This window comes from Lutra lutra, chromosome 12, assembly GCF_902655055.1.
Source record: "Lutra lutra chromosome 12, mLutLut1.2, whole genome shotgun sequence".
Classification (NCBI taxonomy): Eukaryota; Metazoa; Chordata; class Mammalia; order Carnivora; family Mustelidae; genus Lutra; species Lutra lutra.
Window position 1 is genome coordinate 46902164 of NC_062289.1, and position 26770 is coordinate 46928933.

At 42.2% G+C, this 26770-nt stretch overlaps 1 protein-coding gene across 3 annotated transcripts in view; it reads left to right on the plus strand.

The window, feature by feature from the left end:
• Positions 1-26770, plus strand: part of ZNF521 (zinc finger protein 521) — a 285149-nt gene that overhangs the window by 246656 nt on the left and 11723 nt on the right. For all 3 annotated transcript variants that reach the window (XM_047698079.1, XM_047698077.1, XM_047698078.1), the window contains 2 exons: positions 8176-8307; positions 11623-11738. In XM_047698079.1, coding sequence (XP_047554035.1) covers positions 8176-8307; positions 11623-11738 — 248 coding nt within the window. The remainder of the gene's footprint in view (positions 1-8175; positions 8308-11622; positions 11739-26770) is intronic.

Here is a 26770-nt window from a genome sequence, read left to right on the forward strand (position 1 = left end):
GTGTCAGAGGTCTCAGATGTGAGGGCATTAATAGCAGGCATTTAATATCCAACAAGAGAAATTTTAGGTAAAGAGTGTAATCAATGCACACATCTGATTGAACCAATTAGTTAAAAGAAGGGAGCTTTATAAGAGAAGAATACAGAACTATTCATAAAAATCATTTAAAAACATAACTATGGGCTCATGGATGTGTGATGCTGAGCCTTCTCTGTTGACCTGGGGAAAATAAAAGGTAATTATCCCTTCTTACACAAGGTTCTTTTTCGGTATTTCAGATATAAAATGCGTGATAGCGCTTTTCCTCTTGAAGGGTTAAGATTTGGGCTCATCAGTTTCTTGCCAGAGATCAACTGTCAGATAAGACAGTTTATACTTTGCTAATGTTTTAGTCACCAGAGGATTTTTATCGTATTTCAGGAAATAATGAAGGCAAGCAGTATAGGGTGAATTTGGTTAGTCCAAATGTGCCATCGCATGGGGTTTAATGTACAAGGATATGAAGCAAATGTTTAAAACAATTGCTAGGGGCGCCTCAGTGGCCCAGTCAGTTAAGAATCTGCCTTCGGCTCAGCTCATGATCCCAGAGTCCTAGGATCGAGTCCCGCATCGGGCTCCTTGCTTGGTGGGGAGTCTGCTGCTTTTCCCTCTGCCTACTCTACATGCCGCTCCCCCTGCTTGTGTGCTTTCTCTCTTTGTCAAAAAAATAAATAAATAAAATCCTAAAAAAGAAAAAAGGCAAAGAAAAAAAGAAAACAAAACAAAACAAATAATAAATATTGCTTTGGTGTTTTTGTTCTGATTGAAATTAGATGTCGGACCAGCTAAGTGTGTATTTCCCCATAAATTCAATATTTATTGCATCCCAGCTATGAGCCCTGTCCTGTTTTAGATACTTGGCATACATCAGTGCACCAAACAGACAAAAGCCCTTGCCCTCCTAAAACTTGCCTTGTGGCACAAATTGATGAATAACCCCAAGCCCCGAGTTTGGTACTCCCTTGTATTGAGACGTCCTGGGCTGCCATCCCCCACGCTTTAGCAGGCAAGGCAAGAGATGAAATGCATTACTGAATTAGAAACATGCTATTTCCAATCATCTTGTATGTCTAATTATTATGCAAAGGGAAGTAAGTTTTTATACTGTCTCGTGTGGTCAGAAACTTGCTGTCAAGGCAGAGAACACTGCACCACTGAAGATTAGGTGGCGAAAACTTTGTAAAAGAAGAGTTACTTTCATGTATTCGAGTGAGCAGAAAAAAGGGGGAAAATGGACTTCAAGTAAACCAGATCCCTTTCTGTGCAATGCAGCAGCATATACTGAAGTTAAAGCTTTATACCACAAGCTAATTTTTTTTTAAAGCCAGTCTCTTTTCTACAGACAGAAACTGAACTTAAGTTGGTCGTAGTCCTCGCTCTCAACCCTCTCCCCACCCTTGCCTTTTTCAGGGCTGATAGTATTTTTATTGAAAAACATATGCTTCTTTCTTCTTTTCTTAGTTAAGAATGCTTTTTCTTATGGAGAGGGGTGAGTGGAGCTCAAAGTGATTTTATCAGTGCATTACCAGAAACTGATTTTTTTTTTCTTAAATGAAAACACTTGAAGCCCAGACTTTTAACTTTAAAGCTATTTGCTGGCTCTGTATGTTTTCTCTGAGGCTTCCACTGTGGGCTCATGTTTCGATCAGGAAAAGTAGAGAGGAGAAGGCTGACGACCTGAAGGGGCCAACACACTGGTCAGGTTTGAAAGATATCTTCCGTCTACATGCTCATCCTTAATTTGAGACGTGTGCCAAAATATTGCTGCTGAGTCCCCACAGGTGGAAGGAAGCCACTTTTTAGTGGGTTGTTTTATTATGTATTGTTTGAACAGTGTTCCCGTGTTTTCTCCTACACGAGCGTGTTCAAATAACTAATACCCACGACCGATAATAATAGCTGAGGAATTGGACAATACTGCATCTCAGAGCATCTAAAATCCCACTGCCTGCCTCTCCCATCCCGGCCCACCTGGACCTCCTGCTAGTTTCCAAGCTGCTGATGTTTATGGGGCCCCAGGCAGCCCCTGGGCTCTTTAAAATCTGCTGGGTACAATGCAGCCTACCCCAGCTGAATCATTTCCTGCTCCAGCCCTGCTGATAATGAGAAGTTCAAGACAGGAAATAACAGTGTCAGGATCAGTGGCTTTGCTTCTAAAGTCCAAAAGCACTGTAGCCTTTAAGACCGTGGGCCAAAACCAGGGAGTAACTGAGTTAAATGCAGCCTTGCACCTTGTAGGGCTCCTTGAAATAAAATTCTGGCTGAGACACACGGGATGCATATCATTTGGCTTTTCTCGGGACACCTGAGGTGGGGGGCACGTGTGGCTAGTCAGTGTTGAGGCACCTGCTGCTCATTTACTCCTAGGATCCCCAATGCCCTTTCTCTCTTCTGGTATGTCTTACGCTTGGATCTCATATTCCTCTCTTGTGTGGCATAGAAATCCTGACGGTGGCCCACGTTCCCATACTGCCAGTGAGAAAATCCAGGAAGGAGCTGGTGTCAGTCTTCGTTTTCACGTTGCACTGTGCAACGGAACAGGCAGAGCTCTTTAGCTAGGGTGGGAAAGGGTTCACGTAATATTCAGGGCTCTCAAATTCGGCCTGACTTTGGGGGCTTGATGACTGATCTACTGGCAGACCTTGCGTCCTAAGTAATAGTCTCCATCGCCAAATTAGCACCCCTGCGTGTTTGTGTTGCGGGCGTGAAGTATGCGCCGTGTAGAACACAAATCATAGTGGCCTGAGCGCTGTGGACCTAGAGAGACGCGATGGCTGTGTGCATGGCAAATTACAGTACAGCCTGCCTATTTTTCTCCTCCTGGTTTCTAGGGTGAGCCAACGTAGCCGAGGGGTGAGTTTTGTCATGTGTGGCTTTTCTTTGTTACTCCTCAGACCCCTAGCTTATAAATGTGTGCTTGGAAATTAACTCAGGGAAGAGAAGCCGAGTAAAGAGTTGGGGGTTGGGAATTGGTTTAGGGCATAGTTTTCTTGGATTTAAAAATATATATAAGGATATAGTGGTATATGCGTTCGAACTGGAAAAATTACACCTGCAGGGCGTTTGATTCCTCTGTTTGGATTCCAAGGGCAGGGTATACACGCAGTCAGATCAGAGCTTTTAAGTATGGCCCCTGCCCTAGGATGATGCACTGAGAGGGGTTTGTATCTTTGGACTTTAGCCTATAGATTTATGCAGTGGAAGAGGCTGGAGGACCCTTCCGGCCAGTCTCAAGGGTAAATAAGAGAAGGAGTTTTACTTAGAAACCGTTACAAATTGGTCCTCCGTAATGGCTGCAGTGTTGATCAGACGATACAACGGGGCCCCCAGTGACTCCCGGGATAACAGCTGCATGTAAGTCAACCACCGAACATTTGCTTGTAGCTGCTCTAGATTTTTGTTTTTATTGAAGGAAAAGGAGTATAAACATGGGACACACAGTCTGGAGGCTGCTTAAAGTGTTTCTCTTGTTTAAAGCTTATATTGAAATGTCAGTGTCTTCTGTTAAGCTAACAATTGCCATGTTGGAGCTTATAACTTGAGTTGTGCTTGAGCATCCAAATGGCAACTCTCATTTTTTTCTGTTACAAAGCTGACTGATTAATAGCTGTGTTGGTCCACGTTTTATAAATTGGAGGGATAGAAATGATCATTTCCCTTTGAACTGGCCTCTGACAAACAGATTTTGTTCTTATAGCACAAAGTTTTGTAAATGATCATCACGTTCCCTACCAAAGCATTGAGGTTGTAACTTGCAATTATGTATTCAGACTCTTTTCCTTTGAAACATTTTATAGTGGAGTAAATATTTACATTAGCATCAGTGTCTTCTATGTGGACTCCATTCCTGTTTACATTTATGTTCACACTTAAATGCAGATTAACAAATGGAAGTAATTATTGAGCTGAAATTTCTATACATGGGAAATTATTTCTTGATGATAGCCATGCCATCTTTGGTCATGCTTTCAAGTGGTTCACCAGGACAGAAAGTTGCTGGCCTCCAACATGTTCTCAGTGGTGACAGCTTCACTCTTGCCCTTCCTGACCTTGGACCAAAGTGCTGGCCACAGGCGTCCTCCCCTCCATCAGCATACAATAAATAGGGGTTTTCTCTTTGTTCTGGAAAGAGGCAAGTTTATAATGAAAGCTCCATATTCTTCTCATTCAGTTGTCTGATCTACACTCTGATGGTTCTTCCTCCCTTTCTCTGCTCTCATATGTACTTGACTAGAATAGTCTTCAGCCTAGTGTTCAGAACTAGAAGTTTTCTGTCCTCCATACTATTACCCATTTCCCTTTTTTTTCTTAAGATTTTAATTTATTTATTTGACAGAGAGAGAGAGATCACAAGTAAGCAGAGCAGCAGGCAGAGAGCGCGGGGGAAGCAGACTCCCTGCTGGGCAGAGAGCTAGATGCGGGGCTTGATCCCAGGACCCTGAGATCAAGACCTGAGCCGAAGGCAGAGGTTTAACCCACTGAGCCCCCTATTGCCCATTTCCTTTGTAACCTTTTGGCCATCAGAATTTTAGTGTTGTAATTGGCTTTAGAGAGGATAGTGCTTTTTATTTAGTCTTTAACTTTCAAAAATCACCTACAAAGGCAAATTATACTCATTGTGGAAAATCTGGAGACTATAGATAAGCAAAAAGGGAAGAAAAATCTAGAAATTTCACCTATAGATCTCATCTATAACTCAATAAAAAAAATAGGGCTGCACTAGCCTATTATATCCTTAATGGAATATTGTAATGGTTATTAAATCAATTGACTCAGAATCTCTTTTTAATAAATGGCTCAGACTGTATTATCCAATTACTGTCAGCTGCTACCTTTCTGGAGAGCAGAAATTGTTACTTTGATTGAATTTTTAGGCTTTTGGCACCTTTAGGAAGAAGGGAGATAAAAAGACAAGGTGCAAGTTGTAGCTCTGTCGGCAAAATCCTGAGCCCGGGGCTCAAGTTTGCCTGAAATCAGAGGTGTCGATAGTGACACTTCATGAACGTCAACTTTAAATTAAAACCACAATGCAACTTCCCAGTTCCTTACCCACTCCTACCAGCTAGCAAGAGGAGAGAAGCTCCGTTTTGAAAGGAAGCAGGGCTTACCTAAGGTAGATTCCCCCAGTACCAAGGATTTTTTAGAACTTCTTTGAAAATTAAGACCCTGCTCTTCGCCACACGATGTTAATAGAGAATGTATGGGAGCAGACATAAACAGAGACTCTAAGTAAGGTTAAACCTTTGAAATTCTTATTATAAATACGTTTTCTTAGTTTGCCATTACTATCTCTGCCCCCTTCTTTAGTTAAAAAAATACAAAATGAGTTCTATTATTCAGTGGTAAACTGGTTTGGGTCATCCTGTCTCTCTCATTCATTATCCATTCGGCCCTGTGGAAATAAGCAAGTGTGAGCACGGGGAAAATGAGTAGGGAAGTTAATGAAGGTGGGAGAAATGCATAGATAGTGTGCCCTGTCTAGCTTGGAGCACACTGGCTTTTGCTTATTTGCCATTTGCTGTGTAGTAATCCAGATGCATTTTCCATCCTGCTCAAGTAGCTAGGAAAAGTTACTTGTTGGAAAAAACCTCTATGTAACTTAAAAATGAAAGGCAGGTAGAACGCCCAACATGTTTTTGTTTTTTTCAATATTAAAATGTGCTGTTTACTATAAAGAGTTCTGAAAATGCTGGAAGCTATTGTTATGATCATTGCCATCACTTAGTGCCTTCACGGAGTTCGGGATTCATGAAAACTAAGTCTGCCCTAATAATGTGTAAATGCTTTATGACTATGTGTCACCTTCTTGTGAATTCACTTGACTAAGTTTGGATCATGTAATGTTTTGGGATAGCACTTCCCTGTTCTCAGGATAAGAAATAAATAAAAATTGATAAGGATGTTTTCTTTGTAGTTGTACACATGTGTATTTATCCTATTAGTTTTCCAAACAAAATATTCATAGCCAAGAAACATAGATCTAACTTGCATAATTCACTTTGTGTTTGCAGAACAGTCAGTCTTACCTCCTAGAAAGCCAACCAGGCTTATATATGTTTCTTCTCAAATATTGTAAGGTTAAGAATTCTGGAACAAGTGTGTGTACCTGCTCACACCCATAGACCACATCTTGATTCTTCTGCCAAACACACGAGTTAAAGATGAAAGTTGAACTCTTGGTTACCTTCTTATCACCCAAGTAAGGTATGCAGCTTTGAGAAAAGAGAAAACATTTAAATTTGACAACCATTTCTATTAATCAACTTACAGACCCAGTTCCCTACAATAAATTGTGTTCCTGATATTTCTTAATGTCTAAAATTTGGGAAAATGTTGGTGACTTTAGGATTAGAAAAAGAGAGGGAGAGAGAGAAAGGAACAGATGAAAACCCCTTGATCTTATATAATCCCTAAAGCTTTTTGTATAACCCCTTGTCATGTCAGTATGCACAATTAAACTCCTTCTTACATAATTATAATCAAGGAATTTACTGTGCCACCCAAATACAGAGTAAGGTTTTTATCTCTTGTGAAATGTAGACAGTACTGGGTGGCTTAATTAGTGCTTTGCTTCTCTTTTTACAAATTCCAATCCTCTGCTTCTAAAGACTCATACTTGTGTTAGAAGAAAGATTAGGAATACAAATGGAGTGATTTTACTCCTAGTTAGCTAATAATAATTCACTTTGTAATTGACCCTTTGTGTTGCCAATAATAGCAGCTGGTGAAGGACTTCCACGTGCACTTGGGTTCCACGGGAGGAGATTTGTTTGGAGGATAGACTTGTTACCCCCACGGTGTGAATATGCCTTTCATTTCGTAGCCCGAGAATATCTGACACTCATGTTCCTTAATCACATGTTTAATCACTGCAAATAGGAGAAGATAAAAGCGTAACTTGTAACAGGCTGGGTTAAATCACAGCCTCTCAGCCCTTCCTCTCTCTGAGAAGTCATCTGGGAGTCATTGGTGTATGGCAGTCTATTTGCTAAGGTCCTGGACCTTGAGGCCAGGATCCACCAAATATTGCCTCTGTGACTCAGGGGAAAAAAAAAAAAAAACATCACTTAAACTCTCTCAGCCTCATTTTTCCCATCTATAAAATGGGACTAATCATAGTTGGTAAGTGAATGTCTATCTGTGGGCATATAGTATCATACAGTATCATACAGTATCTGCAACACAGAAAACTAAAGAAATGTGAGTTGTTCGTGCTAGCATTACTGGTTTTCATTTATCATTGCAATTTGAAATAAGTTGGAATAATTCTTAAATTGTAATTAAACTAAATAAATTATTTAATTACTTAAACATTTCAGAAACATTTTAATGAGGCAAAAGCAACATAAAAATAATGGTGTCGATCAACAACAAAAGTTGCACATTTTGTAGCAATTATTATTATTACGTCAGAATATTTTTCTGCCATCTTGTCCCTAAGATAGCAAAGAAAAATCTAGGACTAGTCAAAAGTGAGCTTGGAGCTCATAGATGTTCTTTTGGAGAAAGGCAATCTAGATCACAGGGTAAAACTAAAACTGTCTCACAAAGTAGAGAGAGCACTGAACCGAGAAGATGTGGGGAACCAAGAGTCCCATGCAGAAAAAATAAAACACTTATAGGATATGCTATAAGCATTGATAATATTTCAAAATTGCCTGAACATCTTGGGAATAGAAAAAGAAAGTTTGTGGGAATACCACTAAAAACCTTATAGTTAGAAATAGAAACTTGTAGAACCTTCTAAGTAAACCAGAGGAGAGGCCTGAGGAAGAAGGGCTCCATTTTTCTACGGATCCATTACTTTAGGACTTTCTAAATGCACAGCCATAAAAACATGATCATGAAAAGGAGATGCCTTATCAGTGATATCTAATTACGCTTTAAAAGCTGAACAAAATGCATTCCCCTAAATCAGACCCTGCCTTCTGATTATCTTTGGAGGTTAAATTCCAGAAATGTCTTAAGTTGCTATAAATGCATAGGTAAGGTGAACGGATAACCAACAACCTTATACGCTACTATGTATTTCTACTCAGTGACGGAAATAGTTCGATGCGTGCCGTTTTAGTGAATGCACGTCTATTAAAGAGGCAGTGAGCTTCAACTTTTCTGCTCATGTATTCTCCTTAACAGATGAAGGACTGAACCACGAATGCAAACTCTGCAGCCAGACCTTCGACTCCCCTGCCAAACTCCAGTGCCATCTGATAGAGCATAGCTTCGAAGGGATGGGAGGTACCTTCAAGTGCCCTGTCTGCTTCACAGGTAGGAAACTCTAGAGAGCTCCATGGCCAGGTCATGTCTTTCCTACCAAAGCGTATCCCCACTGCTACGGCCTTTTGCGGACAGGACTTCAGTTCAATTTGGGGAGAAGATGTTTGATTTCTGCTGATTAGCATTATTGATGGCCGCCTACTTAAAGGCTCAAATGGGCAGGGAGGTTAACTGTTAGAATGAACAAATGGCATTTCGAGCTTCTGCAGAACTTTGCACTTTTCCATTTGGAAAACGACATCCATGTTCTGCTCACTTTTCTCCTCTTGGTGTTAAAAGGTCACCCAGACAGAGAATGCCTGCTCAGAGCAGTTTCTGAGTTGCAAGGTGTCTGACTAGAACAGCAGCCATGCTGCCCAGCCCATGTCTGTTTTTTAAACGTGGAGAATTTTGTAACAGTCCCCATAGGAAATACAAAAGATATTACGAAAACCCTCCCAAATTCTTGAAACTAGAAAACAGATTAGATGAGGCGTTTATTTCCTATCAAATTGGATTTTTTTTTAAGATTTTATTTATTTGACAGAGAGAGATCACAAGCGGGCAGAGAGGCAAGCAGAGAGAGAGAGAGAGAGAGGAGGAAGCAGGCTCCCCGCAGAGGGGAAAGCCCGATGCGGGACTCGATCCCAGGACCCTGAGATCATGACCTGAGCCGAAGGCAGAGGCTCAACCACTGAGCCACCCAGGTGCCCCTCAAATTGGATTTTTAAAGTAGAAGTTGATACAAATTTATGCTTTTGAGAAGGAACTTTTTTTGGATGCTATAGCACTAGAGTTAAAAAAAAAATTTTAGCAGCGGCAAAAAAAAAAAAAATGTAAATCAGAAACTATAATTTGAACCCCACAGGGGTTGAAATATGATCACACACATTTCTGGTACTCCCTCCAACAGTGACAAAAGTTATTTTGGAAAATCCTCTGTGATCATTTTGCATGTGTCTTGAACTTGATGGTTAAGCCCCTCAAGGATATGTCTCCTCCTTATTTGTCAAAAAAAAAAAAAAACTCAAAAAACAAAAAACAACAACAAAAAAAAAAAGCAAAACAAAACAAAAATATATCCTTCTTGGGGGCGCCTGGGTGGCTCAGTGGGTTAAGCCGCTGCCTTCGGCTCGGGTCATGATCTCAGGGTCCTGGGATCGAGTCCCGCATCGGGCTCGCTGCTCAGCAGGAAGCCTGCTTCCCTTCCTCTCTCTCTGCCTGCCTCTCTGCCTACTTGTGATCTCTCTCTGTCAAATAAATAAATAAAATCTTTAAAAAAAAAAAAAAATATGTCCTTCTCTCAAAACTGGCTTCTTTGTCTGCAGAGCAAGCTTTCAGGCATTGATTCTTAACCTTCACTGCATTCAGCCTATAGATTTCCATCCTGTAACAAAATAAGAGAGGGGCCACGTTCATTGCCCAGTTACCACAAGTAGTACTTGAGTGTGGCTTCAGCATTTGCCTGTGAGGCTCTTTCTTGTTCTCATTTCATCAGCTACTCCTCAAGGAACTGGTTATTTTAATTCTTTCAACTTTTTTTTTTTTTTTTTTTAGATTTTTTTATTTATCTATTTGACAGAGAGAGACACAGCGAGAGAGAGGGAACACAGGCAGGGGGAGAGGGAGAAGCAGGCTTCCCGCTGATCAGGGAGCCTGATGTGGGGCTTGATCCCAGGACTCTGGGGTCATGACCTGAGCCGAAGGCAGAGGCTTAATGACTGAGCCACCTAGGCACCCCACAACTTGTATTTTAAAATACATACTGGGTTTATGGGGGAAGGGAGGCTTGCTTTTTTTTAATGCTTTTGTTTGAATTTTTAAATTTTTAATTTCATTCCAGGTAGCTAATATGCAGTGTTTTATTAGTTTCAGGTGTACAATATAGTGATTCAGCACTGCCTTGCATCACCCAGTGCTCCTTAATCCCCATCCCTTATTGTGCCCATCCCCCACCCCCAACCTCCCCTCTGGTAACCAGCAGTTTATTCACCGTAGTTAAGAAAAATATATATATTGTTATATTTTTACCATGATATAGTATTTATCTCAAGATACCATGAGTCAGGAGTCTGAGTTCTGTATAAAAGCTCAGAATAAGTCTTCATCAGGAAGACTGGGTCATAGATCTCCTTATGATTAAGACCCCCAATAAAATAGTTATTTGATGTTGTAGCCAGAAGCCTCATAAAATGTGCTAAGTTATATGGAGAGCCGTTGCAAATCTGTATAAAAACCCCATTTCTTTTTGTTGATGTAGGTAAGAGACAAAAATGCATTAAACATGAGCAGTCTGCATTTTCTGTGCTGACAGACCTGAATTGTTTTAGTATATCTTGAAGTAATTTTAGAAATAACAATTAAAAAAAAAAAAAACCTTCCACTATAAAGCATGTTAGGTGGGAGAGAAGAAATCTGAGTCGTTTTTTAAGGTAATGAGAAATGTGATTAAAATGTATGACTCACAAGAACAATATTCTAATATTTTAGGTTGGCTGGCAATTAGAATAATTTTAATGATTAGAGTGGAGTCAAAGTCAAATGCCAACATCTTTAATAAATCCTTTCCCTGCCTATACAGATTAATATTGTAGACGCAAACTTTTTTAGGTCAGGGTGCACCAGGCATCCATCAGAAGTCAGTTCTGCCAACCCAAACACTGCCTCTGGCATATACAATTTAATTATTAATAGTATGTCTCCTAGGTAAACTGTTACACAGTCTTAGGGCCTTGTTTTGTAGTCATTAAAATTGAACATGTTTATATTATTGAAACCCTTGCATTCAGTGTGTAGGCTGAGTTGATCTTAAAGTATCCAAAGAGAATTTACCTGCCGTTCTGTTTCACATTTATAGACAGTGCCCCAGAGTAGCTGTGGGATATAATTTTTAGCATTAACACATTTAAATAGAGAACTGTTCACTAGCTGTAACTTTAGGCAAATACAATAAACAGGGTTTTGGCATCTATGATTTCTTAACCTGTGGGTTGCTGAGCAATAAGAGTCATTTCTGTTCAGACGGGGCTATGCATTTGACAATTTTCAGCTTGATTTTGAAAAGATTTATAGGGAGCGGGGCCTCGATAAACCTTTACTTGGGAGCTGTTTGGGTTGAATTGGGTGCCTGGTAGAGGGCACCTTCACAAAAGCCAGTGACCCAACCATGAGCAAGTGTGAGCAGCCCTCCCCGGTGCCTGCCAGTAGTCACACCCAGAAGGTGCCATTGAGGCTGCTCAGTCGGGGGGGCTCTTCATGGGAAGTCATCGACTGAGGGCATTGCAGAGAGAAAATAACCCAAAGTTCACCATCCTTTTATCATTTCAGTGTTTGTTCAAGCAAACAAGTTGCAGCAGCATATTTTCTCTGCCCATGGACAAGAAGACAAGATCTATGACTGCACACAATGTCCACAGAAGTTTTTCTTCCAAACAGAGCTGCAGGTAATGTCCCCATGAGGAGAACCGGGATTGAACTCAGTTGCTCTTCTTATAGGAGACAAGGGCATTTTAAATCTGGATTCGTAGTATCACTCACCCTGGGCCACCATGATGCTCTGTGTGTATTGGGGCAAAGGGAAAATTAGAGGCTGGATTAACAGACACCAAAGTAATTTTGCCTCTGGCTGCTGTCAATCATAAAAAGAACTGGAACAGACCTATAATTGGACCTTCTGACCCAGTGTGATAGGCTTAGGGGTCAGGTTTATTGGACTGTGGGATCATTCACCTCACTGTCATGGCCCGTTCTCCCTGATCCTGTTTTATTCATGTTCTGTTCCCACTGGACTCCAAGCTGGATGGATGTCCAAGTTATTGTTGTCCTGAGGGGCTCAGAATTGGAAGGGAGAAGGGAAGAGAAGAAAGAAGCTGTACTCTTGCTAGTAGGTTTCTTCCGCTTAATAGACTAGAATAATTATTACCCAGTAACAGCCTCCTACTTAAAATGTTGGCACCCAAAGACATTAGGTTTAGCCTTGAGTGTCCACTTGCTAGATATGTGACTGTGCACGGGTCCATAATGTCTCTGAACCTCAGATACGAAGAACTGACAGACAAGTGTAATGCTTATGGGGTTGCTGTTAGGCATAAATGAACTGAAGATGTCTGAATCTAAGGTATAAACCAAAAAATACAATACGAATGTTCGGTTGGTTTTATTATTCTTGGCAATAGACTAGTGGTTAAAATATGAGTAAGAGACCTGGATGCTACCCTGAAAAATGTTACTTATTGTGGAAGAAAATAACTCTTGTTTTGTTTTGTTTTCTGTTACTTCATCTGAAAAATGGGCATAATACTTATCCTTATTTTTCTAATGAAATTATAGGAGTAACAGGTTTTTGTTAAATTTTGTTGGAGCCGTTAGAGGAGAATGGATTCAAACACAAAGTTGTTTAATTATTATGAGCACGATCATTAACAATAAGGTCATTTAGCCTTAAAAGGGGGAAGGGGTAAGTTATTTCTTGCATTGAATGCCTTCAACCAGATCTGGGAGAAGCAGGAACGCAGAGCCCCACCTACTCCTTAGATCCTCATCTGACACAGTGGACCCTGGGACAGCTTTGTACCTCCTAGAGCTCTGGGGAAACCAGATTTATGTGAATTACGTGTCAAAATAAGGAATTTACAGTTTATGGTCTGTTATTCCACAAGTAAACCAATAGCAAATTAAGGAAGTGGAATAAAAAATATTTGAAAGAATGGGTGAGCCCATTTCATTGTGACAGTGGCTTCAGTGGACAGAAATTAAAGTTGCTATCTTACTTTTTATCACTTCTAAATAGATCTCTACTCTGTCACATCTGTTTGGGAATTGAATATAGAAGATTGGCCAAGTTAAACTATTGTTGAAAAGTATACCTTCTTAATTTAACCTAAATTGCTGTTTGAAAATATTCTTATTGCAATAGGTATCAAAAGATAAGTCATTTGGGTTTTTATGACTCTGTAAAGGATATGACCAATACACCTAGTGATACTGAATTGGCACGTAAACTGTGGAGAATTAATAATAGGTTAAAATAAAAGGTGTTGAGAATCTATAGAGACTGACTTCTATCTAATGTTCCTGAAAAAAATTTGCAACAAAATTGTACTTTTGTACTGTATTAGTAGATTCCTAATACAGCTAACCTGTGGCAAGACTTCAATGTCTTTCATTAAAAGAACCCAACAGGGGCGCCTGGGTGGCTCAGTGGGTTAAGCCACTGCCTTCGGCTCAGGTCATGATTTCAGGGTCCTGGGATCGAGTCCCGCGTCGGGCTCTCTGCTCAGCAGGGAGGCTGCTTCCCTCTCTCTCTCTCTCTGCCTGCCTCTCTGTCTACTTGTGATTTCTGTCTGTCAAATAAATAAATAAAATCTTAAAAAAAAAAAAAAAAAAAAAAGAACCCAACAAAATAAGGCCGGAACCCAACAAAATAAGGCCGTAGTAACCCATAGCCCAGGGTAGTACAGAAAAAACTAAGCAATTAAACACATCCTTCAGGACTCCAGGTTTCTTTTATAGTGTATTTTAGGGTTTTGTGGAATGTACAGTTTTCATTCTTTTCTACAATTAGTATAGACCTGTTGTTTTCAAACTCTTTGATCTCAGGACGCCTTTACACTTAAAATGATTGATGACCCAAAGGGCTTTGATGTGTGGGGGTTATTATCTATTGATATTTCCATATTAGAAATCGAAATTGAAAGATGTTTTAAACACAAGAATATACACACATGCGATTCTACAGCTGCCAGAAAGATGATGTCATCACTTGTCAGCTAGCCCCTAGGAAACGCTACTGTGCCCTCATGAGATAATGAGAGTATAAAGGACAAATAATGTCTTAATGCTATTGTGAAAATAGTCTTGACATAGCAGACCCCCTGAGAGGATCTAGGAGACCCCAGGGGTCCCCCAGTCACACTTGGAGGACTGGTGGTTTATAACCTACAATACAAAACACAACTCTTTCTGACTCTTTATGATCTTAGAAGTTCCAACACGTCTCAAATCATTCTTGACTCATTCATTCAAATTGTGATCTGGGCGACAATAAGATTTAGTCCATAATCCAAAGCGGTGAGCACTCTTTTTCTAATCCCATAACTCAGTCATACATATTTGGTCTTTTGAGGGGGTGGAGGGGCAGAGGGAGAGAGAATCTCAAGCAGACTCCCTGCTGAGTGCAGAGCCACATGTGGGGCTCGATCTCATGACCCTGAGATCATGACCTGAGCCAAAATCAAGAGTTGGACACTCAACCAACTAAGCCACCCAGGTGCCCCACATTTTTGGTCTTGATATGAATACTCAGGCTCAATACATGCATTATCCCTTAGATAAGATTAGTTTTTATAGTTAGTATATGATAATTTTTAGAAAGCTAACATCCACAGTCATTGGAATATCTATTTTCTAAAATCCCCAATAGTAGCAGTGGCTTTTGGTTACAGTACATTAAGAAAAATGGACCAGAGTTAACTTTATTCTTTCTAGTTTTGAGAATGTTTAGATTTTTATGCTTTACCCTCAGGGGTTCACAGTCCCGTACATTTGCTTTCATTACCCAAATTACCTTTACACCTGTGCTCAGAGGATGGAATTAATGTAATTTTTAAGGATTGATTTCTTTTATTTCTTGCATAAAAAGTGAGTATGATAAGTGTACAAAAACCGTAATAGTTTTGTTAATTTCTAGAATGAGGTGGGAAATTGACTGAAATTAAGGTAACGGTAGAAAATTAGATTGGTAACCAAAATCATAAGAGTAGAAAAATGAAAAATGAAACCATTGTATCAGCCCACTTTGGTTCACGCTCTGGTGTGGGAAATAAATGCAAATTTTAAAATTGATACACATCATACATACCACTTGAACTCATACTCATTTACTTTTTTATGCCACTGAAGTTCAGAAAGGAGGACTTTTCATAAGAGATTATAAAACTAAATGTCCAAGAACTGAAATCCTATTGGAGGTTGAAGGCATATAGCCTTTAAAAAAAAGATTTTATTTATTTGAGAGGAAGAGAGCATGAGTGGAGGTGCGGAGGTGGGAGGTGGAGGGAGAGGGAAAAGTAGTCTCCCCACTGAACAGGGAGCCTGACATCCTGCCTGCTCTGTCCCAGGACACCAATATCATGACCTGAGTCAGTCAGACACTTAACTGACTAAGCCACCCAGGTGCTCCTGAAAGCATATAGTTTATTTGACTCTTCTGTTAGAGTGAGAACACTACTGTAAGTCTAGGATGAGCATTTCAAAACCAACTTACCACGTAATGATGGTGTATCTTTTAATGGTGCATAAATGATTTCATTGCCATAATAAGTAATTTACATTTCTTTCACTGTTTATGGCCAGTTAAAAACGAGAAAGCATTTTGTGTGTGTGTGTGTGTGTGTGACTAGAAGTGCTTTGTTGGGTATAAAATTATATACCCAACACACACACACACACACACGAGTGTGTGTGTTATTTTCATTGATATTGCTGCCTACAATGCCAGTCCGAACTCAGATAATTCCTCATTATACACTGTTCATCTTCAGGAGACCAAGGACTCAGACATCATCTTTTGGGCATCACAGACCACAGTTCCTTTTAGAATTAAACATTAAAACCTCTATTTCTATGGAACACTCAATCTAGGACACACTTTTTGCTGGTGTGGAAGTTATGTTCTTTTTTTTTTAATGATTTTATTTTTTTTTTTTAAAGATTTTATTCGTTTATTTGACAGAGATCACAAGTAGGCAGAGAGAGGAGGGGAAGCAGGCTCCCTGCCAAGCAGAGAGCCCAATGTGGGGCTTGATCCCAAGACCCTGGGATCATGACCTGAGCCGAAGGCAGAGGCTTTAACCTACTGAGCCACTGAGGCACCCCGAGGAAACTATTCTTTCTTCACATGAACAAACTATTCATGTTCTTCACATGACCCCTAAACCTTTCTGACCAAAAGTTCTAAATCCCAGTTTAGAGATAGATAACGTATAATTATTGGCAAGACATAGTCTTTTTCTTTTGGTAGAGTTTTCCCTCATTTGTGCAAGGAATTCCAATATATGTCTGCCTAGCCTGCTGGTAGGGAAGATGTCCCTTGGAATAAAAGTGAATTATTTGAACTAAGTGAACATTTTGTTATTTTAAAAGCAAATGGATATGTTGAATGTTTCACATGTTTTCCTAATAGACCTCAGAACTTTTTTCTGCCGAACTTAAGGAAGCTGCCTTGAGAGAGGGATGGTGTGGTCCAAGAATAATATCCCACAATGCATATTTGTATCCAAAGTGGTTTATACAGGTGTGAGCAAGTGGTGTGTTTGTAAAAATGCTGCTGAATAGGCCACTTTCTTTCAATAGAGTAATTACTGTTTAATTGCTGCCTCTAGAAAAGCTACAATTCGAAGGCGGTGATCCAATCATCATCTTCTGATGGGTCTCCATAGAAAGTTCCATCAGGCACCATGTTACGAATTTAATGAACAGAGAGGGAATTCCAGCAGCAGGGAGTGAGGGGATAGGCCTAGGTGAACTTCAGGTTCTGAGATTCCGGTATTTGAATTCCTTTTGAATCAAAGATTACTGTGATAGGCAGCCCTTCCCTTTGTTAGCTCATGAATGCCGTGTTTTCCACACTCAAATTGCAGTAATCATCCGATGTTGGGAAGGATACACCATGATTTTCTTTCGGATAGCACTTCTGTTTAAATGGGCAATTGTCTCTTCAGCTGTTTTTCTTCTCAAATCACTTTCCCACCAAATCACATGATTTTGATGCATCTTTTTTTCACCACAGCTGAACTGGTGCTCAGGTCTCATGGTTGTACCTCTGAAAGAAAAACGAAGCAGTGCACGTAGTATTGGCCCTATAGGGTGGAAATGTGGATGCCCAGCCAGTCACTGGGTCACCTGCTGACTTAGCGCCTTCCCTCAACCAGCCTGTTAATAAGCTTAATACAAATTTGTGTCTCAAGTTATTAAATAATACGTGATGAGACGTTGAGGAGTCCTTGTTAATAGTCAAAATCACAAGTGCTATGCTGTTTACTTCTGTTGCCCCAGTGCCGTGATTAAAAAAGGTAATATATTTATTAAAATACTTATAAAACTATAACTTTATCTCTTAAATTGACCATGATCTCACTCTATGACATATCAAGAATAATTAGAAATAGATCATATTTACAGTCTACTAGAAAAGATAAGATACGTGTATGATTAACCATTATATGAGCTAATATGTAATAAACCGTTATAAGTATTCCAAGAGAAGATGCTTATTCTCCAGCTGAGAGACTCAAGAAAGACATCAGGAGGGACACATTCGAGCAGGTTCTGAAGGACGGATGTGATTAGCCACCCATTAAGTCTCCAACCGCTAGTAGTTTGAGAAAATAATTTCTATGGGTTTTTTCATTTGTTTTAATTTGCTTTCAATTCTCTATAGGCAGCTTAGTACAAGGGAAAGAGCATCAGTTGCAGAGGGGAATCACCAGAGTTTGATTCTGGTCATTACCACTTACAAGCTCTCAACTGTGGGCTTCAGTGTTACCATCTGTAAAATGGGCATGTGGGAAACAACATGGCCTCCTGCCTAACTCCCAGTATCCTGGTGAGAGAGCACAGCAAGTAAGTCATCCTGAGCACTCAGTGCAGAGTGTAGAACAAAACAGGCATGGGGTGAACACTGGTTGCCCAATGCTCTCCCTGCTCCTTAGTGCTGACCTAAGTAAACAAAATCAAGAGTCATCATTACTCAGAAATGAAATCTCTATCCTCAGACACATAAGAATGTTCCTTAGCTCTCTGCTCTAGTTCTACTGGAATAATTTCCCAATTAATCATACCTTGACATAGTTTCATGTTAATTGGTATCCACGTTAAAATTCTTATTTTTCAACATTCATCTTTTTGAAGGGATTAAAGAATCCTGGGCTTTTTTTCTTTCTGGCATACAACCATAAAACAAAATATTTATATTTGCTTTCAGAAATGTATTTCCAAACAACCTGCCCCTTCTCTCCACACACCCCAGATTAAGGACGTGTGACCAAAACAAAAAGTTTTATCTTGCCCCTCCATCAAAGACAAGGTGGGATCTGGGTGTGCTTTGGGGAAAGGTTTGTTTTCCTTTGTTGTCATATTTTCTCAGACTGATCTTCTTTTGCAACCTGAAGGAATGGAAAAGTGTGCCTTTAAAAAGCTAGAAGACGTGCCCTTAAACTCTTACCTCTGGTACTCCTCACGACTTTTGTGTATTTTTCAATTGTTTTATCTTTGTATCTAATGTAGTTTGAATGGCAGTTCAACTGCCATTCCCCACTCCAACTCTAAGACTCAAAACCCTGTCCTGCTTGCCTCTTATCATGTGGTCTTCCTTTGGGAACCCCAGATTGGGAGATTTGCCCATCGCCCTGTCTGGGCCTGTCCTCACTGTGTTCTAGAGCTCAATGTGGGGGATGTCCTTCCTGCCTCTTCCTGGGTGGTTTATGTTTCCCAGTACCCAGGCTCTCCATTTCCCCTAATCCTTTGGACCTCTGTAGCTTCTGTTCTTGGGGTTGAAATCACAGCCCCGGAACACATCACATAGCCTTAGGGATCTCAGGAGCATAAATTGTGTCAAGTGAGCATGTGGATCTGGAACTGGTCCCTTTCTCCACCACCTCATTTCTCTGCTTTGTGGGCCTGCAGGGCTTTTGAAGTAAATTGGTGTTCCACCAACTTCCACTTAATTTGCTCAGTGGTTAAATTGATCTATCTCTTTTATTTGATCGAATCTCCAGGAACTGAATCATTTGCATTGATTTATTGATTGGTGCTATGTTTTCACCATTACTTTTGATCACTTTCAGCTGTTAATATTGGATAATTCAATCAGGATTGATTGGCCTTACCATTGAAGGCAGAGAGTTAATCATATAGGACAAAGAAATAGAACACAGCTCACCTCACTTTGTTTTTCATTCATTCTCTCTCTCCCTGCTTCTCCCCACTTCCTAACATCTATGCAGTAGCACAAAGCTAAGGTTTTTCTTGAGCAAAAAAGGGAGTTTAAAATTTCATAGCATTTACAATGCATCTAAAGATAAGGTAGCTTTATTTTGCTTTTTTCTAAGACTGTGTCAAGAAAGTAAGCAAGCATCCAGAAAGATGGATAAGCATGATTGTCACAATGAACTCATTTGGACTAAATGAGTAAATGCATTTTCAATTACCCGTTTTGTACCAATAAATGCCTAATCTGTGTGTGCATGCTTGGAGGCACGACGTGGGCTCACCTTTTACTAAATTTGGCCCTCACTGCTTTACCATGTGTCCTGCTAGTCAAATTTTCAAGAACTGAGTGGTTAATATGACCGCAGTCGGGGCAGCAGAGGCGACTGTGATAAGCTAAAACCACTCTGTTTACCTCTGAGTCGTTTCTACAACACCCCAGCTCAGTTTTTAAAAATTCTCCATCCATTAATTTCTTGATGTTCCTATCGATGGCTGGTTTTCGCTATTAAAAGATGGAGCACCACCTCCTCGTTCTAGGACTCATTCCCTCCTCCAACAGCCCTGTTGTTAGCGATCTGCCATTACATTATTTTTTTGTCTGGCCGAGAGTTGACGACAGATGGCCATCTCCGAACTGCCATCAGTGCGACTTTATGGAGCATCCAGCGAGGGTGTACTGAAGAGCACTGTGGCCAGTTCCACAACCCCCTCCCTCCCCACCCCCTGGAAATGTTCATCACCTCTGCCACATTCTGCTTTGGCTGCGCTCTAGCTGGCCCCACCACCTTCTATGTCGCCAAGACAGCCTGCTGCCACAGCGCCAGAAGATCTGTTTCCTTTAGGGAACAAAAAACTGTGGGCCTGATTGTCCTGAAAAGACAGAGCTCGGTCTCCCCACGTTTGTACCCAGATCCTTTGGAGAGGTCTGGAAATCCCGATTTTCTAGAACATTCTGCAGTCCAGAGAGGCACGTTCAGTTCCCACATATGTTCCTATTTTAGACGTTTGCTCCACACATGGATCTGCTTCCTCACATTACCAGAGACAAAATGCCAAGAATAGACCCTCAGTGTTTACCAACTTTTACCCGACTATTGGAAAACACCACCTTCATATCCAACTGTTGTGACAATTAGAGAAAGAGAGATGGTAATCATGGACTTCAACTATAAATCCCCCGAAATGAGCAAAGAATTCGTTCCAGCGCCTTCTGATCCACCAAGGTGGCGATCCATCGGACCACCGCGTGCAATGAGCTGTTGCTGTGCATTTGGAGAAAGATTGATAGGCTGCTCTTGATCGAGTTTGCTAAGGCAAGGCAGCTTCCGAGCCACACATGTATTTTAAGAGGAATTCACATTTGTATCCTTTATTGTTATATTTGCAGCGAATCTACAGCTCGGAACAGGCTCTGCCCTGCAGCTATGAAAGAGTGAGTTCCCCTTATTGGAGAGAGAGCCATGTTCTGTAAAAGCCCGAGATGTGGCGGGCGAGATGAATAGTGCTTAAAAGCACTGCTCGCTCGTGGTGCTGTCATTTAGAACAGCAACTCCGAGGCTTTAAGCGGGCGTGAAAGGCAGGGTAAACGAGTCCTTGAAAAGCGGTGAAATTTTAAACTGCCTAAAATAACAGGCCTCCTTCATTGATAACTTCATTGAATGAGCGAGTGGGAGAACGGAACTGACTGGGCAGGAGCTGCCTTCACGTAGGAGGAGAAAAGTGTGCAAAAGGGAGGCTCGTCCCCAGTACCCAGCATGGCCGGGAGGCGGGCATCTGTCTTCCGCCGGCCCCTCCTGCTTTGATTCGATCCCCCAGCTGACCGAAGATCACCTCTTGCTGGAAACCCCAATCACCCGTAAAAAGGTTTCCTTTTTGACATTGCCAAAACTTAATTTTATAATTATCTGACTTCCACCGCTGGGCGCATCTGCTAAGTTTGTGTGCCTTCTAGACACATAAAAGGCTATGGGGATACCATAAAATATCAGCAGTGTGCTTCGCTGTGCTTTGAGTTTCTAAGGGTGAAAGGTGATTGGGCAGGAAAATAGAACAGTCTGTTTGCTGTGAGCCAGGCACTAAGACCTCACTCCCATACTCAGTTATAATTCATGATGGGACTGGTGGGCAGCCCTCATCCCTCCATGGAGTTAATGCGTCTCCACTGAAGCCTGCTGAGAGCACCCTGCGTCCCCGCCCACCATCTGTGCCTTAGTTTGCGGGCTTTCCCTCTCCCTTTCTCGCTCTTTCCTGAGATCTCTTGGTATTAATATCTTGGGGGCACTACTGCTTCGTCAAGGTGGCTCTCTGAAACAGGACTGTCAGTTAACCAGGAGAAGAGCTGGACGGAACACATTACAGTGTTGCTTAATGTCTTGTTTAGAAAACGTCCATCGGAAAACGGACAGGGAGGTAGAGATTGCCTTAAACCAAAGGCAGGCTCTGCGAGCCAGGGGTGTGCCGCCAATTACCAATTAGGAAGAGGTACCCATGGTCTGAGCGTGGTGGGGGGCCAGGAATGCGAGACAAGGAGGATGTTGCGAATGGAGTTATGCCTGTTCCAAACCTGAGTTCGGAGTCCAGAGTTGAATCCGAGAAGTGTCTGTGCCCTCTGTCCAGTGGCTCTGGCCAGCCGGTGGCGTGAGCACCAAGCCAGTCCCGCACAGTGCCCCATCTATGACATGATGCTGCCCACCCTGAGGACCAGAGCTAATTGCTCCAGGGCTCTGCAAGCCCTAGCTCAAAATGATCAAACCTGGGGCTTCGTAGAACCCCACCTGCAGCGGCCATGGCGACTTGTGTGGTGCGAGCCACCTTCTGCCGCAGAGTGGGCAGAGACGCCAGACTCCCAAGCCGGCTGAAGCCCGGAGCCCCAGAGCAGGGAGAGAGGTTTGTCCCCCTGCCTGTCCCCTCCCCTCTCGGGCCCTTCCCGCAGGGAGCCCCAAGGGTGCGGGGACCCGAGGGCGCACATGTTCACACAAACGCTGAAACCGCACCTCCCCGTCCACAGCCGACCCAAGATTAATTTGTAACGTTTCACAATCTGTGCTCTTAACACAGTCCGTCGTGAGAACTTCTTTTTAAGAGATAAATCAAATTCAGGCCTGAAATACCAGTGTATGAATTTAACAGATGTGATGCCATAGGGGACCTACTGTGTTATAAACTGCAAAAATGGCCTTTTTATGCTTCAGACTTGGGCTTATTCCAAAGAGGCTTCAGAACCACAGCGGCGGGGTGAGAGGTCACGCATCAGGACAGTAGCACCCACACGTCAGGCAGCCTTGTGTGTAATTGGTTCAGAATCTCGTCCCGACGCCCGGTGGTATCGCGTGGTCTCGCTCACCCTCCGAAGGGGAGGTAGGCAGGAACGGCTGTCCTCACTGTCCAGGTTTTCCGGGGTGAAAGATCACTTTGAGATGACACAGCTGAGTAGTCAGCCTGAAATCCTGGTTGGTATTTTATTAATTTTGCACCAAGATAAATCCTGAAATTCTGACAAACTCCATGACAGGTGAAATTCCTTCTTGCAGAATCTGCTCAGCAAGAGGCTGCTCATTTCATTCTGTTCCGAGGCAGGCAACAGGAGGGCAGCTTTATAATCAGCCCTCAAAGGACCCCCAGCCGCCCCAGAGTCTCGGGCTGATTGAATAACTCCTGGGCCTCTTCCCCTAGGCCTCCATCAGCGGGGGTCCTGTGGAAAGCAATCTCCCGCAGACTGGCACTGAAGTGAGCTTTAAACCACCATTTTCTGCTCTCCAGAGGAGCCTGGAGTACTAAAAGATAGATGGGCTGCAGATATTTTATGAGAAACTGTCAGAAGAAGAGCAGAGTAAATGTTTTTTTTCTTCTTCTTCTTTGAGTCACACACTACATCACTGTTGAATTTCTCCTGGAATCTTTTACATTTAAAGTAAGAAATTAATTGGTTGCTAACCTTTCCTTCCCCCCCCTTCTTCGTTGTCTTCCTCCCCCCCCTTTTTTTTTCTTAAATATTCACACAGAGGCCCTTTGCTTAACCACAGTTGCAGAAAATCAGTACCATTTGCAATGAAATATTTATAATGACAGAATGAAAAATTGGATTCATTTTCTGGACTGTAGCCGAGCAGCTTGCAACTTTGCGTAGCATTGTTTAGCATCTCTGATTCCTCCCTTTCGTTGGAGTCTTTTCCGACAACAGGCCACATGTCCGCTTGCCTGTGCTTTTGGAGGGACGCCTACCAAAGCACAGAACCCACTGCGACTCTTAGAAAAAAAATCAGGGGAAGAAAGAGCGTATGTTTGTGCTGCGGGTGGGGGCCGGGGGGTTGGCCCGTGGAAAAGGTAGTGAGGATGGGAAGCTGGTCAAAAGGAGGAAAAGGGCCAGGCCTGCAGGGAGGAGCGGGGTGAAGTTTCTAAGGAATACGGCAGACAGTCTGGTCCAGCGGAGCACAAACAGCAATCAGCGTGCCACCGTATCTGGGAGCAGATTTATAAGGGCAAGTGCGAAGACGGAACTGAGGTGTGTAAATACACACGGAATATGAGAGATCACCTTCTTTTTTTCCCTTTAGTGTTGGCTGCATAGGCTTTCCGTTCCACGTGTCCCTCAGAGCTGCTTGCTTTCTAACCAGGGTTGATTATTGCCTTTTTTTTTTTTTAAGAGATAAAAGACCAAAGGATTCTGCTAGAACAGTCCAGCACTGTGTCTCAGACAAGTTCTGCCTCACAAGTGCAAAGCCACAACAATACATTCGTTCTGAGGACGGGACCAGATTGGATTTGTAGCAAGATGCCTATGAAGTCAATTTCAGTCTCCCAAATAAGTTTGTGGCTTACCGTGCCACAGACAGGCCGGGAGAGACCGTCGTGTCTCCTCCCCTCCCTCTGTTGTAGGAATCTACCGAGGGATGGCTCCCTTGCTGAGGGGGGCCTTCTCAGACTGCCATGCCAGCCCTCTGAGGTGACCTTTCATCCGTCCCCTTTTGAAGCCCGGGGTTTAATTAGTTAGCGTTGCTTATTTTGCTGGTTTTCCAAATGTAAGAAACAGTCCTAGTAGACGTAAGCATGTATAAAAACAGTCAAACTGGCATCTTCAGGTTTCATTCATTTGAATTTGCATCATGCATTGCCAACTCCACAAGATCAATAATCCATATTTTATTGCACAATAAAGGCTGCCTGTAATTGAATTAGCTCATTCATTCCATCTGATTAGCCCTATTTTATTCGCGGAGAAGTAAAATCATAGAAACTTACCTTTACCGCTCTATGGCATTATGTGAAAGTAAAAAAGCCCTCAGCACTATAAAAACATATTTATGAAGATAGAATTAATTCCAGTATTTGTTTATCCTAGGAATAATACGAATCACATCACACTGCCTTTCCGTTGTTGTTGTTCTGGGTGATAACTTTCACGCTCCCATCTCTCCTGCCCGTCTGTCCTGTCATCAGCCTGGCCTGAGTGTCCTAGAGCGGGTCTCTCCTCTGAGCGGCAGCAGACCCTGCGGCACAGCTCCGCATTAAGCTGGGCTCAGTGTCTTCTGTTAGACCTTCTGTTGGCTGTAGATTCACCTTAAGCGATTTCACCCTAAGGTTGTTGCCTCTTCTCCAGCCACGGTTGATCGTTTTCAAGAGTTTGGGATGCTTACCCTTACTCCCTCTGAAGCAGAATCTCTACCCGAATTTGGACGTGGGTATTGAGAAACTCTGAACAGGAAGGGGCTCCTTCATGACTGGGATCTCTCCAGATCGCGGTGCATAGTACAACTCGTATGTGACACGCACTTTCTCAGAGGCTTGGGGTTCTTCAGAAGGCTTCCAGATTTGTCTTTGCATTGCATCCCCAAAAAGAGATTTGGAGAAACATTCTGACAGCACGAAATGATGTGTGTTCTGACACAAACTGCATTGTCGCTTGGAAATCTAGCCTGAAGTTATTTTACTGTAGCATTTCTTGGATTCAGGGGAGAAAAAGGATCTCCTTAACAGTGTGTTTTAGGAAGTGACGCTCACTTTTCTCCAGTGCTGTGCGTAGATCGACCAGATGGTTTCCACTTAGCCCTTACTCTTGCTTTCTTTCTGGAAGACCCAAGTGAAAGGGGGGCAATTTTTTTTTTTTACACGAGTTCTTCAACATAGAAGAGTCTGAAATCTATACCCCAGTAAATGGAAACTGTCATAGTGTGTATTCAGAGTCAATCTCTCTGCAGACCAGGAAAAGAACACTGAACAATATTCACTTAGGTACTGCCAGACGTTTTTTTCTGCACGGCACGTGGCTTGCCGGACCCCTCTGAATGATTTTCCAGTGTGATTAAGCAGACTGCTAAGCAGCAACAGGCCTCCCGAGTGAAGTAAAGAGAAGTCCTTGGTGAAGGAAAGTTGCATGTCAGACCGGGTCATCGGGAAGAGAATTGCCCCAATGCAGGCTTCATTTGAATATCCGAGTTAACAACTCTCTGGGAATATTTCTCTTCCTCTTGTCCAGCTCCTTCTGTGTTGTGGCTGGTTTGCATTTGTGTTTGAAGTGCCAGGCGGTTTAATGAAGTTATTCTTTTATAAATTTTGCAACACTGAAGCAAGCATGAGGGCTTTAAATTAGAATAAGTGCCACTTCTGTATGGCAGGTTCCTTTGAGGACTGATTAGAATGAGGCCTCCCGTTGCCAGGCCCTTTCTGCATGGCAGTGTGGCTGTGTGTACTTGTTTATGCCTCACCTTTGAATTTGCATGAGTGTGCACCATGCCTGCTGCCTAGCCCTCTGTTAGCAAGAAAGCTGCCTTTCTTCCAGGATCATGTTAAATACTTCACTTTAAAGAGTTATTTTTTTTAATTATATTGCTTTATTGTAATGAATTAAAATTAACTTGGAGTAGCAAATTATATAAGGATGTGAGGGTTATAGATTACTCTCACCATAGTTACAGCACATCTTTGTGCGGGGCTGTCTTTCTAGGAGCTCTGTGGACCACGAGAGGTGAGGGAACTGTCCCACAGAGACCTGGAAAGCAGTGTCAGAGAAGGTGCCCGGGAAGTGGGAGGAGAACGGGAGTTTAACGTGGGACTTTCTGAATGAAAAAGAGGCTCTTCTTGGCTGGGTGGAAAGACAGGGGCAACGCTGCCATTGTGAGATCCTGAAGTAAGAGTGGATGAGGGACAAGAGAAAACACAGATCTACCCCCAAAGACCTGACAAGGTTCAGTGTAGGAGAAGAGGTGCCTGCAGCATTCCTGGTCTCCTCTCTAGGTGCCTCTGTGAACTGGCTAACCACCGGGGTGATTGTGGGGAGTGGGGGGGTGGGGGATGATTAAAGGGAGGGGACTGGATCCTTTCTACAGTACACAAAAACATGCAGGGGAAAAAGGAAAGGAAAAAGCAAGCAAGAAAACAGGCACCCACCTTGAGTATGAAATTATTCCTCCTTTCTCCAAACCAGAATTGTGTATTTTTCTTTTTAAGTGAGAGACACCCGAATAGAGTTGGGTTTGTGAAATATTTGCTC